Genomic DNA, 14,045 nt, shown 5'->3' with positions numbered 1-14,045 from the left:
ATAGATAGTATGATCAACTAGAAAGGCCCTATTACAATTCGAGACCACGCGGCTCTAGGAGATAGAGTAGACTCCAAGGTGGCCAACTGGCCATAGAAACAATGTCTCGTCGCAAACTGTGAAAATGATGCCTCTCCCAATTGATATGCTATATGCTCGCTAGAAAATAGCCACAGAGGCCAAAACGATGGGTATCTTTAAAAATGAGCCTTAATATGTGTCTTCATCACCACCACCGCCCCCTCCGTCCCCAAACCCATCATCACCATAGTCTTCCTCACCACCGTCGAAGTACTGCTCGGCATTATAATCTCCGCCCATCTCATCCTCATCATCCTCAAAGTCGTCATCCACAATCTCCTCTTCCTGGTCCTCGTCGGCCTCAAGGATATCAGGTTCCAAAGTTTCGTTGTCCCTCCCCTCACCCTCCTCTTCATCAGCCAGTCTCCGACGTTTCAAAGTCTCTTCATCTTCATCATCGTCCTCAAACCCCCGCTTCATCCCGCTCTGTAACGTCTGACGTGGTACGTAGCCGTCCAGGTCTGCATCCGGTTTGAAACTGGGCTGCGCCGTCGACCAAAGTTCCCGAGGAAAGAATTTCAAAACTGTACGAGAAAGGTACATTAGCCCACCTCTCTTCCACAACCATGTAGCAATGGGATTAAGAAAACGGGACAGGGTCCCACCGTATGGCCGACCCTGCAACCTCGGGACCAGCCTCTTCTTCTTCTGGTATTTGCCTGAATAAGACGGCATCCCGTTAAACGGATCAAAGTTTGCCTTGGAACTAGCCGAATATCCATTCGACTCTGAAGAAACGCCTAGAACAGAATAATAAGGGCCATCGTGGAAGCGCTCTCGAAGTGTTCGATAAAGGTTGACTTGAACTTGTTCTCGATCACTGATTGGTCTGGCGCGAGGGACAGCATATTTCTATCCCCGAGGAATAAGTAAGCGCCTGGCAAGGTAAAGCATGCAAACAATGATTGAGGGGGAGCTTGCTCCAACATACAGGGAAAAGGGGAGTGGGTGCTGTGTCTGCTTCCCCGCTTGGGTCGGTAGTATCCCAGGTAAACTCCGCGCCGGGAAGCTTTCTGCCTTTTTTGGCTCCAAAGCGCGACATACTTCGCGTCAAATATCATTGAGAACCGAGTCGTGAAACTAATGTTGAAGATGTCTCGCAGCAAGAGAAAAAAGTTCCGCCGGAGCTTCGACTCACCGCCCTGGGCGGGGAATCCGGAGTTCTTGGCTTCAAGTTTCGATCAATTGCCCTCCCAGACCGCTTGCTCAAAATATCTCCGACGCCCCGAAGCATGGATGTAATTAAAGGATGTTTTGGCTAACATACAACAACTTGATGGCTCATGTTGCGGCTAAACAGCTTGTCTTTTCATTCATTGCTTCATAAGTTTACAGTTTCCACTTGGGTGACGGTCCGCACCCCCGGACCCAAGGGCCCATCGTCTACCCTCTTCTTCAACGTGCGCAAGATGTCTTCAAAACCTGGACCTTGGTCTTCCAGCTCCCGAAGGGATCTATATAACGACACTAGTACATCGTACCTTGCAGTCGCGACTTTCCAGACAGTGCTTTGCGGATCTGCCGCACCACCAGCGACAAACTCGGAATACGAACGCGGTGGTTTGAACAGAAAAGGTAGGAGGGTGGTTAGGGCTGGGGGAGAAATAGCCACCCAAGCACCCGATGAAGGGAGAGCTCCTTTGGTTGCCGGGGATAAGCGACCAAGTTCCTCTTCGGAAGGAAGCTGATATCGAGATAAGCCATGGACGGGGGAGGCTACTTCACCCATCAAAGCCCGCCAGTTAGCTGTGACTACCGCCAGCATGAATGATAGGGCCGAGAGAGAAACATCCTTCATTGCTAGGACGTCTGCCGCAGAGACCACGTCTTCCCATAATGATGGCCGGTAGTTTTGGTACGTAAAGTACAGTGCCCGGGCAGCCGCCGCTTCTTTATACCAGTCAGTTGCTGTTTGACCGGAGGCATTTAGTTCCATGGAGTCGGATAAAGCAGACTTTGAAGGCCCGTGAAATATCTTCCCGAGGGCGTTGAAGACCTCCTGATTTGGAGGGTTCGTTGGCAGAGACAAAACGGGATTTGTGCCCTTCTTACTGGCCTCTAGCAGTAGTACCCGCGGAAGGGAGGAAAGGACATTTAGTTGGCCACTCGGGGTGGGTCCGTGTGCCCATTGCGAAGAAGAGATCAGGAAGGATGCGCTGATTCGCGAAAGTATGCTGTCCAGGAGGGTCGAGGGGCTCTGTAAGAAATGGTTGGGGTATAGCTCAGCATATTGAGCAACATAAGCCATGATCGGGCCGCAAAGGAAGCTTAAATCCAGAGGGTCCAGCTTCGATTCATCCACGTATTGTTCCAGAATAGTGGGATGGATGTTGTGCGAAATAAGAAAATCGAGAGCGGGTGAAGAGAATGTAGATGCTGACTGCGAAAATGTGTGCGAGGCTAGGTTCGGAGCGTCGATTTCGAGAAGATCGTGGAAGAAGTTCAGCTGCGTCATATGCATCAAAACATCACTCTTGTCTACCATCTCGCAGGCGGCAAAATGCAACAAACTAGTGCTTCCGTATCTAGCCTCGATGTCCGGTATTTGCGAGCGTGAGACAAAATCCCAGCGCAGCTGGCCTGCTTTCACAAGAAACCCCATCAGTCTTCCCTGAGCGAGTGTTTTTTCTCGTTTTGACAGTCTACCAGACCCTGCGTCGGTAAGACTGCAAAGGGAGAATAGACGCCCGTAAACATCCTTGTCAGCGAATACCCTTCTCCACATGAGACCTTGCCCGCCCAGAGTATCCTCGGAATATTCACCATTTTCCAAGGTGCTCGCTAGGTCGACCTCCAAAAGTGCCCAGAGCACATCAAACGCCGCCTGTGCAACTTCGGTTGAAGAAGTCGAAAGCCAAAGCTCCACCAACGAGGTTACCAGCTCCGGATCACCAGCAACTATCGCGGCATCGCTTGGAATATGTCCCGCTTTGCGCAGTAACGTCAAGGCGAGAAGGTTAATGGGTGGTGAAGGAGCCTGGAAGCCGGCGATGAAATTAATAGGAGGGTCAACGGCACGAAGGTCAGTGAAGTTGAAGTAGGCAGCAGACTTGATACCGAGAGTAGTGATGGGAGTAGGGTCTTCTTGGAGGACGGGTAGGAGCTGCGATATCTGTGTCAAAAGCTGTGCCGGGACTTTGCGGTCCGTGGTCTCTATCAGCTCCAGCTTCAGCCTGTCAAGGAGATTCTGGTCTAGAGGGATGGAGGGATCGCTCTGGACCTGTCGCAGATGGGTCGTCACCTCATCATACGCAGATGGAACTGACATTTCGTTCAACAAGTCAACCTTGACCGTTTGGGCTGATGAGTGGTATGAACTTGGCACGACGTAGTGGGAACCGCCGCTGGCGGGGAAGCTGTCGTCAAAGAGTGCAAACATAACAAACTTCGCTCAGATCCCCTCCACGCCTGGGGAAACGAGCTCCAAGCTCGTTCACAACAACTTGCCAACTAATACGAATCAACCTAGTCAGCCTGGGCCATATTTCCCCTTACCAACACGGAGCTATATCTATCTGCAATGACGGACCAAGCAGACTCTCTCCTATCCCAGAAATCATCCGACTCCGGCCTCCACATTCAGCTCCACCCGCTTGTACTCCTCACAATCTCCGATCATATCACTCGTCATGCTGCACGATCACAGGAAGGACCCATAATTGGAGCTCTCTTAGGCCAGCAAAATGGGCGTGAGATAACAGTGGAGCATGGCTTTGAATGTGTTGTTGTGGAAGATCCGAATGGCGAAGCTCAACTGCCCAACGACTGGTTTGTTGACCGAGTGAAGCAATGTAAGTTTACACAGATAGAGTGTTTTACTGTTCAACACTTATTAAGCGAATGCAGTCAAGGATGTTCATAAAATCCCGGCTCTCGACCTTATCGGATGGTGGTCCACGGCACCTCCCTCCGGTCCGACAGCAGCGCATCTTCCGATCCATCGGCAGATTCTCCAAAGCCACAATGAGTCCGCAGTATTTCTCGCATTTCATCCCTCACAAGTAAAGGGGGCGTCATCAAGCGGGGCCAAGCTGCCATTAACCATCTATGAAAGTGTCTACGAAGGGGAGAGCTTGGCAGAAAACGGCAAGACCATGCAGGTGGATGGGGAGGAGCAGTCGCTGAGCATCCGTTTCCGAGAGCTACCATATACCGTCGAAACCGGGGAGGCCGAAATGATTGGCATGGATACAGTGGCTCGCACAGCCAGGAATGCTGCCACCGTCGAATCATCAACCGCAACTACAACGTCCTCAAAACCAACAGATGGGACGACACACCAGGAGAAGCCGGCACCTGACAGTGCTCTCCTTTCACCGGAGGAGGAAGAACGTAAGTACACTCCACAATAATCCTCAGGCGATTGACGGCTCATTTTGTAAATCTTACTAGTCATCGCCTCTCTAAACACACGCCTCAACGCCATCCGAACTCTGGAGTCTAGAATCTCTCTCATCAAGTCATATGTCTCGAGTATATCTCCAGCGCCGGAAAATCAGGAGAGTCCCCCCGCACGCCTGAACCACTCAGTCCTCCGCGACATCAACTCCCTCCTATCAAATCTCTCCCTCCTAACCCCACATGAACAAAACGCGTTTTCAGCGGAAGCCCTTGCACAAAGTAACGATGTCAGCCTCGTCGCGCTGCTTAGCCAATTAAGCCAAAGCATCAACGGTATGAGGGAGGTCGGCAAGCGCATATCCATCGTGACAAATGCGAGGCGGACGGCTGCGCGGAAAACGCAGGGGCGATACGAAGATGATCCCTTGACGGGAGGGGAGATAGCGCTGGGGATCTAGAGTCAGTTCTTCAACCACGAAAGACTTTCTGATTCATGATAATTGCAAAGATATGGCTTGCGGCGTTCTCAGACAATGGTGCGGTTTATGACGAAGCCATATGTGCTCTAAGAACTTTATGAATAAACCCCTAGTCCTTTGGGGCTTCAGACGGTTGACGCCTCAATACATTGGAAGAGTAAATGATCGACGAGTACTGCATGATAGTTGTCACTAAGTGGAAGCTCCGACTTGCACACGAAATAGTGGAATCTCGACGGCTCAAGGAGAAAGACAGCACTGCATGTCCCCATACCTTTCCATCCGTACTACAAGTAGTACTGCTAGATTAACCCCATAAACGGCCATACCACACCCCCCAACACTCCCCGACCTACCTTCCGAATAATCCACCCTCTCTCCTAACCCCAACAAAACCCCCAGGTCCGCTACCACCACCGCGTGCCCTGGGAAAGTGAAGAAGCGCAGAATTTCTAACTCCAGGAGCGCATTTTCCAACAGAAGACTCTCCACACGACCCCCGCGGCGGACTAGACTGATTGGGACAGCGAAAAGCAACTGAGCTAGTGCAGGATGGGGCTTCCGAGTCGTTTGCGTACCGGAGAGTACTTCATTGTTGCGTGATGCGGATCCTGATCCTGTTGCTGGGGGTGGTGGTGGTGGAGAGACCAGGAGTCTCCCAGTTCTTATGTCTGGTGGTGTGAATCTGGGAGATTTGCTCGAGCTTCAACATCCAATGTGTAAAGTCCGGCAGACTAGGTGTTCTTCAAGCATTTGAATAAATAGCATGAAGCAAGCCCACTTCATAACAAAGTAAAAGAGCAAAGGCTGACGCTGGTTAAATCTCCCCATGGGAGTGATATGAAGCACACAGAAGACGTTGTATCATTATATATACAGTGTTAGCCCAAGATACAAGTAACGCGTCCTTGAGTCATAAAGAATAAAGTCAATCGCCTAAAATCATGCAGGTAGGGTATTATTCAAACACCAATGACAAACAACAGCCGTGAAGGGAGGCTAGAGAAAAGGCCGAAACAAAAGTATTCGTGACGCAATACATGAAGAAGAAGCCTTATCTTCGTAGTTGGTCAGAGTCATAGCGGGTATGCGAAGGTTGGTAAGAGTCGGGAAGAGGTATCGGAGGCTGTTCTTGTAGATCTGTGGATGACGGAAACCGGGCCTGGCTATTTGAATACTCAGACGATATTTGTCCAGGATTGCGATAGTAGTGTCCTTCTGAACCCGAGGGAGACCTTGATGGCACATAACGCACCTCCTCGAAAGGAGATATTGGCCGAGATGTGTGTGAACCAGTTTCCACAAAATGGCCATTGTGAGCGGAGTAAAGTCGGGGTTCGTCCCCCGCCTCGTAAGGCGGAGGGGCTGGCCCCAAATCCCCGGTTGTTGGGTTTGGCTGTGCATGAGATAAAAGCACCTCTCCTTCTTCGTCCGGTTGACGTCCGTAGCGGCCCGATGTGCCCCCAGCCATAAGAGCACCTGCACCCTCGTAACCCGTATCCGCCGTATGTGTCGCGCCCTCCGTTTGGTTAAGGCCAATCGTCTCAGCCGGTGGTCGGTAGCTGGGATCCAGTGTCCTCTGTTTCCGCCCAACGAACAGCCAGCGGATACTGCGACCGACAGCTCTGACAAGGTCGATAGGATTGAGAGCATCAGCAAGAGCATCCATTCCCCAGCGCCCACCTTGGTAAGAACGTTTGCCATTTCCATACATATCAGTCACTTCGTCAGTCTGGAATCCTACCGCGTACGGCTTCCACGGGAAGGACCAGAGATGCAAGATAGCGAAGAGAGCCATTTCAATGCTGATGATCAGGTTTGCAAGTGAGACCTTCAGATCTGGTGTCGCCATCTTGTCCGAGGATTTGATGACCCCCGAAGAGAAGAGGAAAGATATTACGCTCTAGGGAATATTAGCACATTCAGCTCAATACGTGTAGGATAAACAGATGCCTACCGTTTGCCAGAAAGAAAGGAAGATGACGAGTTTGATGGATACGATTTTCAGGAACGGGGAGTATTCGCTGATCTCGTCTTTTATTTGGATGTAAAACTGAATGAGGCAGTACATCGCAATCGTGACAGCAACACACTCAATACCTAAGACCTTCGGGCTTGTTAGCGAACGTTGAGGGCTACGGACATGGTGCTAAGCATACCCATATATGTGCGAAGGCCGGGTTAAGAGACTGCTCGCAGTAGACATCGAATTTCTGGGTCACGACCGCTGTGATAGTCATAAGTACCCTCAAAAGGCAGTACTGAAAGACGCCGACCCAGATCACCTAACCAAAGCAAATCAGCATCTAGCGTTTCAGAAGCTTGAGAACTCGCGGCGACCGCTGGGGAAATTTACATTGAACCACGTCAACCCACTTCGTGGAACCCGCCATAATCCTCTCTCTCCCCCGGAGCATTTCTGAAGCCAATTCACTGGCCATACCCAATTCTTCGGTTGTATGCCGCGAAAGTAGTCTTTCTGGCTATGTAGATCGGGAGCGACATAGTGGCAGAGGAGTGCGAAGAATGCGGAGATAGTAAAAGCTTCGTAACAGTCGCCCAAAACATCGTAGTAGACGGCGTGCTTGTAGTAGAAGGTACCGAGCCAGGCGACGAGGGAGTAGATGGGTATCATCCAAAGGATCCGAATAATGCTAGGAAAAAAGGGCGAAGAGTTTAGCCAAAGAGGAATCGTGATAGGGCAGAGATTCGATGAACATACTGTCGTTGTTCCGAAGGTTTGCTGTAATGTGTGGCATGCTGCATAATCAGGTAGAACGAGATAAAACCAGCAGTGAGGGCAAAAGCACCGACCACGATAAGACACATCTCATGGAAGGTGAGTCCGCCGTCCCATAAGTCGATCTCATGGACTACCATCGAGGGGTAAACAGGTTAGCAATCGAATTGTTTCCAATCTGAATCAGAGAGCACGAAGGAAAGAGCATACTCGTCTCATCTTCCTCCGTTGTATTGCAGACTGGCCAACCCATTTTTGCGCTGTGAAGGAGGTCCTAGAAGATATGGGGTTGGCGCAATTTGAATAGAGAAGGACCCCGACGGAAACACAGAAAGATGCTGGCCTTCAGATCTCCTCCGCCGCAGAAACTATTTTTGTCCCTCTGCGGAGTTGCGGCAGATCAACCCCTGGAACCACGCGGCAGGGAATTTTCGGTCTTTGCTTTTTGTGACCGTTGAAGGGAAAGTTGCTATCGCGACCCCTGATGACGCGGAGAGTTGGAGAGCAGAGGAAAGCGCAAAAAGCAACAATTCTCTCGAAAGTAAGCGCCCTGAGAATTGCAGGAAGAAATGATGGCCTGGGAGTTGGAGGGTCGCGGCCCCGAATGAGTGGCTGAGCGAAACAGGGAATGGGTTTCAACAGCGTGAATGCTTCAAAGCAGAACAGTGCAAGACCAAACACTTCTATTTTAGAATCTGTCAGAAATCCTGAAGCCACGCATGACCAAAGCTGACAATGACAAAAGCCGACAACTGAAGATTTGGGACTCCAGAACAGGCAGCAGCATGAAAACCCAAGACAGCCAAGCTTTGGACAAGCCTAAGGAACCACCCAATGCTGTTCAGCTGCCAAGAGCTGTCCACGCCTGTCAGATTCTCCCACACAGCGCATCTCACTTCATCCATCAACTGTACATTGGTATCACCCTGACTTTTACTCCCTTTCCCTATAATACATAAACTGAGTCATGAATACAAACCCTAGATAGCCGCATATCGAGCCCATCGTAAATTTTCGAACAATGGCGGCAGTGCCTTCAATATCGACCCCTGCGACTGTCTCTCCGATGATCAAGCATCCCTCCACCACGGCCTCGACCGCGACCTCCACCTCGACCGCGGCTGCCGAATTCTGGTCCAACGTCGACGAACAGGTCGTCATCCTCAAACGAGATCCGCCTTGTTTCGTCCCCGCCTCGTCGAGGGAACGATCCTTTCCGCAGCAGCTCGTCGAATCTATCTAGGCGGCGGTCGGCAATTTCTCGAGGTACAGGGAGATAATAGAGCTTAGGCTTTGCGGTCGTCGATTTGAAAAGCTCGTCAAGTGGTTTGAACCCTTGCCCATGTTGAGTGCCACGGCTTGCATGGGAAGGACCACTAGGTCGCCTATCCTGACTCTTCATTTCAGCTCGAGGGCCACGAGGAGGGGGTTGGGTGAATTCGTTCGGTGCCGAGCCACGAGGAGGTTGGATTCCAGCATTCTTATGGTCGACTTCCTCTAGAATTGCCTGAACTGTGTCGTCGCTCCTATTGTATTTGACCTCCCATCGTGGCGGAATTCCGCCACGCCCACGAGCTTGCTCTTCCCTTTGAATCCATTCTTGCACTTTATTTTCTGGAATAAAGTCAACAAACAAACTCTTTCGGTTCCGCTCATTTGGCCAAACAGTATCGTGGAGTGAGTTGCGCGCCCGTGATGCAGTCGACACGTCAATGAATCGCGCAAAACAATGCGTCTTGATGGAATCTAGGTAGAACTCAACAATCAAGTCAGGATTAGGTGGTGTACCCGGAGCAGCCGCAACAGAAAGAAGATGGTTCTTGAGGCCTGCAGGCTGGAGTGGGCGCATCAGGCCGTCTATATACAGTGCGGCTGTCGCAGCATGTAAGGCGGGTTTGACTTCGATCTCCTTTATTTCTGTGTTAGGCGGAGGTGATGCAGGACGTATCTGCTCTCGACCAGTGGACGTAAATAAGCCCTTAAAACGCATATCCTGCTTCTGAGCCACTCCTGTTTTGGGCGATTCCTGGTTGGGTTCAGCACTTTTCGGATACAGGATTTCCTGGGGCGGGGCCAGCGAAGCCTCAAGTGAAACATGTATAGAATCAGCCGGTTTTGACGTCTCATCGGTGCTCTGCTGATTGGCCTTTTCCGGTAATGCCCGCGACGCTTCATCGCCAAGCACTTTGGCCTTCTTGTTTGCGACCTCTTCCAAGTGAGGGGCGGGACTTTGGCTGCGACGCTTCCTCTTTCGAACGTCTTCGATAAGTTCCTCAGCTGGAAGGGGTGTTGACAGCCCCGTGTTGATATCTGACGTTTGAAGGCCGGAAGGCGCGCCCTTTTCAAGGGGTTCACGGCCCACTCCTGCCAGGGGGGCCGCGGGCTCTGTTTGAGCTACATCCCCCGGAGCGTCTTCAATCGGCTGGACGGCGGCTTCGGTTGCGGATCGCCCATCACCGGTATCAACGGCTATGTCCTCACGGATATCTTGCGGCTCTTTCGGGGATTTTTCTGTCTGGGGAGGTTGCAGCGAGCGATCGGCGGAAATTCCGGGCTGCGAAGATGGCGCATGAGCTGCATCTTCATCCGGTTTTTCATCCACCGCTTTTATCTCTCGCTGGACATCGAGCTCGCCGCGGGACGCAGTATCTTGGGCTGGCTCGTTGTCGGCGCTCTCAGGTTTCGTAGGTTCGGGTTTGGCATGTTGCGATTCCTCAGGCTTTTCTTGCTCGGCGGCAGGAGGGGCTTCATTTGCACCCTTATCTTGATCCTTAGCATCTTCTTCCACTAGCCTGTCGACAATCTGTTGTTTAACCCTCAACCCCGTCTGTGGGATACCACGCCGCTTCAGTTCCGCCTTTAGATCCGTGACCTTCCATGTCGAATAATCGGTCATCGCGGCGGGGATACAGTGTCGGGAAATTGAATCGCGTGAGCGTAAATTATCTTGTTCGTAGTATCAGCCAAAATCCGTCATAATCGGCAGGGTTGTTCGTTGGTTAGGTGTCTTGAGGGAAGGTATGCGACGCGAGGTGTTTGCCAGAGCTTTTGATGGCAAAGGCTGGGGAACGGCACTAGTCCAGCTCCGGCGCGGTGTCCAGGCCAAGGGCTGTTTTCAGGCTTTACCGTTTTTTAACTAGCTCCTTCTTCAACTCGGCTAACCGCGTTTGTCCTCGCTGAGGCTGACTGTCTTTTGCCTGAGTGGTCACTTTGGGAGCAAGATTTGATCAACCTTGGAAAACAACCTTGGAATCAGCCAATGCCACCTCGTGAAGCTTCCGATGACTCAATCTTTGAAAGTTCAAGATGGGAGGATCCCATCCTCGCTTTTGGAGAACAACCTTACTCGTCTTCAATTGCAAGAGAAATCTGAAAAAGCACGGCACGATACGCCAAAATCGCTGTCGTGATGGCGCTGAATACCGCACAAAATGAGCTTGCAAAGCAGTTCCGAAGTCTCCATATTCCTGGCCAGCCAATTGTTCTTACAAATGTATATGATGCGGCTACAGCTTCATTCATTGCAAACCATCCAACAACTAAAGCCATTGCCACCGCCAGTTTTGCCATTGCAGCCTCCCAAGGCATTCCCGATAACGACCTGACTCTCTCCCAGAACATGACAACTTCACGGTCGATTGCGAATGTGCTCAAGGTGGATGGTCTCCCCAGACTCCCCCTGTCTGTGGATGTACAAGACGGCTACGAAAATATCTCCGAGACAATTAAAGAAGTCATCGGTCTCGGGGCGGTGGGATGCAACATCGAAGACTTCGACAACCGCAAAGAGCAAATGAGATCGCTTCCAGACGCTGTGAACCGGATAGAGCTGGCAGTTCAAACCGCGCGGGAATTAAGTGTGCCCGACTTCGTTATCAATGCGCGCACGGATATTCTAAGCTACGGCGGCTCCGTTGAAGACGCAATTGAGCGCGGCAAAGAGTTCCTGAAAGCCGGAGCCCACACGGTCTTTGTATGGGGCCCGGGAGGGAGAGGAGTTTCAACAGAGGAAGTCAAAAAACTGGTTGCCGGGTTGGATGGGAGGCTTAACGTCAAGCTTGTCATCAAGGATGGCTATCTCACGATTCCACAGTTGAAGGAAATCGGAGTTGCGAGGATTAGCATGGGCCCGGAACTGTATAGGGCTGCCATGCGGGCGTATGAAGAAACGGCCAATAAAGTGCTAGAATCCTGGAAATAGAATATTCGTATACTACCGCCAATATGAGCAGTATCTAACTGTTGTTTCTCAGAGTTCGGGGTTCTTTACATGCTTCGGGCACCAATGCTGGGCTCCGAGAGGAGTACAGATCGGTCCTCGGGGATACTCCCAGAATGCCCCGCACTCTACCACGAATCTACCATCCAGTGTATGTTCAATAATTGACGCGTGTTTCCCACAAGCCGAGATAGTCAAAAGGCTAAAGAATCGAATGCCTTCTTAAAAATGGCCCAGGAAACATCGCTCCCTGCATTTCTACCCGTCGAGAACCCTACCGAGCCCTTCTGGCGCACAGAACTCCATCAACACGATGAACTCCGGACAACCCCAGAGCTGTTAGGCCATAGCGATATTGTGATAATTGGGGGAGGTTACACGGGTGTAAGCGTCGCCTACCACTTACTGAAGCAGCTCTCTGCTTCCGCGAAACCTTCCCCCACCATTACCATCCTTGAAGCAAGGCAAATATGCTCGGGAGCTACTGGACGAAACGGTTAGTCTCAGCCAAGGAGAGACCGCTGGCTCTTAAGTATTGATAATGACTAATTTCCAACGAGGAGACCATAGGTGGTCATTTGCGCCCCGATCTATATGGCAATATTCCCAAGTATATTGACAGATATGGAGTGGAGGCTGCAGTTGAACTCGTGGACTTCGAGATTTCACATATAAAAGCGCTGAAGGAGGTCATAGCTGAAGAGCAGATAGATTGTGACTTTCACTTGACAAGGAACATGAGCGTTTATCTTAACGAAGCGGATGGTGAGAAGGCTAGGAAAGTGTACGAAGCGCTTGTTTCGAAAGGGCTTGGATACACAGCTGATATCCATTACACGCCCCAGAAATATGCGGAGACGGTAAGAAACTCAGCCGTTACTCTTCGCAATCTATGAGGCCTATGGTCAACTAAAGGACAATGACAACCAGATATCCGGCGTCAAGGGAGCCAAAGCGTGCATTTCTTCCACAGCAGGTACTCTATGGCCATATAAGCTTGTGTTAGGGCTGCTTTCGAAGATTACGAGTTCACCCTTGGTCAACGTGCAAACGTTCACCCCCGTCACTTCAGTGACTTCCCAGGACGGGCTGCAGATTGTCCATACGCCGCGGGGCTCGATTCGTACATCAAAGGTCGTCTACGCGACGAACGCATATACTAGGGGACTACTTCCCCAGTACTCAACCAATATTGTACCATGCCGCGGTATTTGCTGCCACATTACAGTTCCAGAGGGCAAGGATGCTCCGTTCTTGCCCTACTCCTATATCGTTAGGTCAGACAGTGGCGATGGCCAAAGCTACCTCATTACACGTCCAGATGGAAGCATAATCGTCGGTGGTGCTCAATACACCTTCTTTGATGAGAAGGAACACTGGTACAACGTAATCGATGACAGCACGTTGATTGAACCAGCAAAAAATTACTACAACGACTTCATGCAACGGACCTTCAGAGGCTGGGAGGGAAGTGGTGCGTATGTCAAGGAGATCTGGACTGGCAGTGGGTCATCCTTCCCCCTAGTCAACAGAAAACGAGCGTCTAATGCGGGCCGATACAGTCATGGGGTACTCATACGACACCGCTCCTCATATTGGAGAGGTTCCTGGTCAGCCTGGAAAGTTCATCTGTGCTGGATATGACGGCCATGGCATGCCTGTTATTTTCCTTGCCGCGAAAGGACTCGCTGACATCGTTATGAATGGACGCAGTTTTGAGAACGCTCATCTGCCTCGAATTTTCAAGACAACGTCTGAAAGAATTCAGAGAGCCGCTGACGGTCCTGAAGGTGGGGATATTTTAGCATAGGAAATTGCATCTCGAGTTGAGCGCAGATGGTTTCAGCCCTGGAGGAAGGTGGTTGCTTCGCTTTTGGGGAACGTCATTGCCTGAGGCAAAATGAGTGTTGCTTATCGGTCTTATCGACCTTGGCATGGCCAGACTCTCGCACCGACATTGGATGGAGGAGAATTTGCCCCACTTCCGATTGGCCTCCGATTGCGGGCCTTTCAAAGGAGTCATCGCCTCGGGGGGAAAAATTCGTCTTGAAAAAGACGTTCCCACCTGGTCCCCTGTTTCTGCAAGTCTGTCAATGATGAGACAATAATCACTCGATTCTCCTACCGTCTTTTCTTTCTTTTTCTTTCTTTTTCATCTTTCCTCCTTCTTCCCGATCAATTCAAT

General features: G+C 50.9%; 6 protein-coding genes across 6 annotated transcripts; 2 read left to right on the top strand and 4 right to left on the bottom strand.

Moving 5' to 3' along the window:
- Window positions 1-50: 50 nt before the first annotated feature.
- Window positions 51-1,151, bottom strand: BJX67DRAFT_357629 (DNA-directed RNA polymerase III subunit C31). The gene is made up of 3 exons (XM_071029515.1): window positions 1,013-1,151; window positions 687-933; window positions 51-605 (listed from the first exon to the last, which is right to left on the bottom strand). The coding sequence occupies exons 1-3, from the start codon at window positions 1,121-1,123 to the stop codon at window positions 211-213; spliced, it is 753 nt and encodes a 250-aa protein (XP_070884599.1). The 5' UTR covers window positions 1,124-1,151; the 3' UTR covers window positions 51-210.
- BJX67DRAFT_357627 (uncharacterized protein) lies at window positions 1,152-3,391 on the bottom strand. Its single transcript, XM_071029514.1, has one exon. It carries the CDS (start codon window positions 3,347-3,349, stop codon window positions 1,403-1,405), a length of 1,947 nt encoding a protein of 648 aa, XP_070884598.1. The 5' UTR covers window positions 3,350-3,391; the 3' UTR covers window positions 1,152-1,402.
- A 140-nt stretch (window positions 3,392-3,531) lies between these two features.
- BJX67DRAFT_168287 (COP9 signalosome complex subunit 6) lies at window positions 3,532-5,173 on the top strand. The gene is made up of 3 exons (XM_071025059.1): window positions 3,532-3,872; window positions 3,928-4,413; window positions 4,474-5,173. Exons 1-3 carry the CDS (start codon window positions 3,602-3,604, stop codon window positions 4,878-4,880), a joined length of 1,164 nt encoding a protein of 387 aa, XP_070884597.1. The 5' UTR covers window positions 3,532-3,601; the 3' UTR covers window positions 4,881-5,173.
- Window positions 5,174-5,955: 782 nt separating this feature from the next.
- Window positions 5,956-7,894, bottom strand: BJX67DRAFT_373011 (OSTA/TMEM184 family protein; the record flags this gene model as incomplete). Its single annotated transcript, XM_071031327.1, has 6 exons — window positions 5,956-6,804; window positions 6,859-7,008; window positions 7,061-7,186; window positions 7,258-7,555; window positions 7,624-7,774; window positions 7,852-7,894. 6 exons carry the CDS (start codon window positions 7,892-7,894, stop codon window positions 5,956-5,958), a joined length of 1,617 nt encoding a protein of 538 aa, XP_070884596.1.
- Window positions 7,895-8,334: 440 nt separating this feature from the next.
- On the bottom strand, window positions 8,335-10,693 carry BJX67DRAFT_357623 (SAP domain protein). The gene is made up of 2 exons (XM_071029513.1): window positions 8,626-10,693; window positions 8,335-8,559 (listed from the first exon to the last, which is right to left on the bottom strand). Exon 1 carries the CDS (start codon window positions 10,535-10,537, stop codon window positions 8,678-8,680), a length of 1,860 nt encoding a protein of 619 aa, XP_070884595.1. The 5' UTR covers window positions 10,538-10,693; the 3' UTR covers window positions 8,335-8,559; window positions 8,626-8,677.
- Window positions 10,694-11,050: 357 nt separating this feature from the next.
- BJX67DRAFT_373009 (phosphoenolpyruvate phosphomutase-domain-containing protein) lies at window positions 11,051-13,670 on the top strand (the record flags this gene model as incomplete). Its single annotated transcript, XM_071031326.1, has 5 exons — window positions 11,051-11,821; window positions 12,098-12,356; window positions 12,431-12,720; window positions 12,791-13,364; window positions 13,423-13,670. The coding sequence occupies 5 exons, from the start codon at window positions 11,051-11,053 to the stop codon at window positions 13,668-13,670; spliced, it is 2,142 nt and encodes a 713-aa protein (XP_070884594.1).
- Between the last annotated feature and the right edge of the window lie 375 nt (window positions 13,671-14,045).

The sequence above is a fragment of the Aspergillus lucknowensis genome (assembly GCF_044049455.1).
Source record: "Aspergillus lucknowensis strain CBS 449.75 chromosome Unknown BJX67scaffold_30, whole genome shotgun sequence".
Lineage (NCBI taxonomy): Eukaryota > Fungi > Ascomycota > Eurotiomycetes > Eurotiales > Aspergillaceae > Aspergillus > Aspergillus lucknowensis.
Note: the sequence above shows the minus strand (reverse complement) of the source record. Positions and strands in the feature narration are given on the sequence as shown.

Bases quoted from the DNA above. Each gene is read 5' to 3' on its own strand.
- BJX67DRAFT_357629 (XM_071029515.1), bottom strand. From the start codon at position 1,123: ATGTCGCGCTTTGGAGCCAAAAAAGGCAGAAAGCTTCCCGGCGCGGAG. The intron at 934-1,012 runs GTATGTTGGAGC...CCTCGGGGATAG, and splicing joins CACCCACTCCCCTTTTCCCT to AAATATGCTGTCCCTCGCGC. The intron at 606-686 runs GTGGGACCCTGT...TTTCTCGTACAG, and splicing joins GTTGCAGGGTCGGCCATACG to TTTTGAAATTCTTTCCTCGG.
- BJX67DRAFT_168287 (XM_071025059.1), top strand. From the start codon at position 3,602: ATGACGGACCAAGCAGACTCTCTCCTATCCCAGAAATCATCCGACTCC. The intron at 3,873-3,927 runs GTAAGTTTACAC...AAGCGAATGCAG, and splicing joins TGTTGACCGAGTGAAGCAAT to TCAAGGATGTTCATAAAATC. The intron at 4,414-4,473 runs GTAAGTACACTC...AAATCTTACTAG, and splicing joins TTCACCGGAGGAGGAAGAAC to TCATCGCCTCTCTAAACACA.
- BJX67DRAFT_357623 (XM_071029513.1), bottom strand. From the start codon at position 10,537: ATGACCGATTATTCGACATGGAAGGTCACGGATCTAAAGGCGGAACTG.
- BJX67DRAFT_357627 (XM_071029514.1), bottom strand. From the start codon at position 3,349: ATGTCAGTTCCATCTGCGTATGATGAGGTGACGACCCATCTGCGACAG.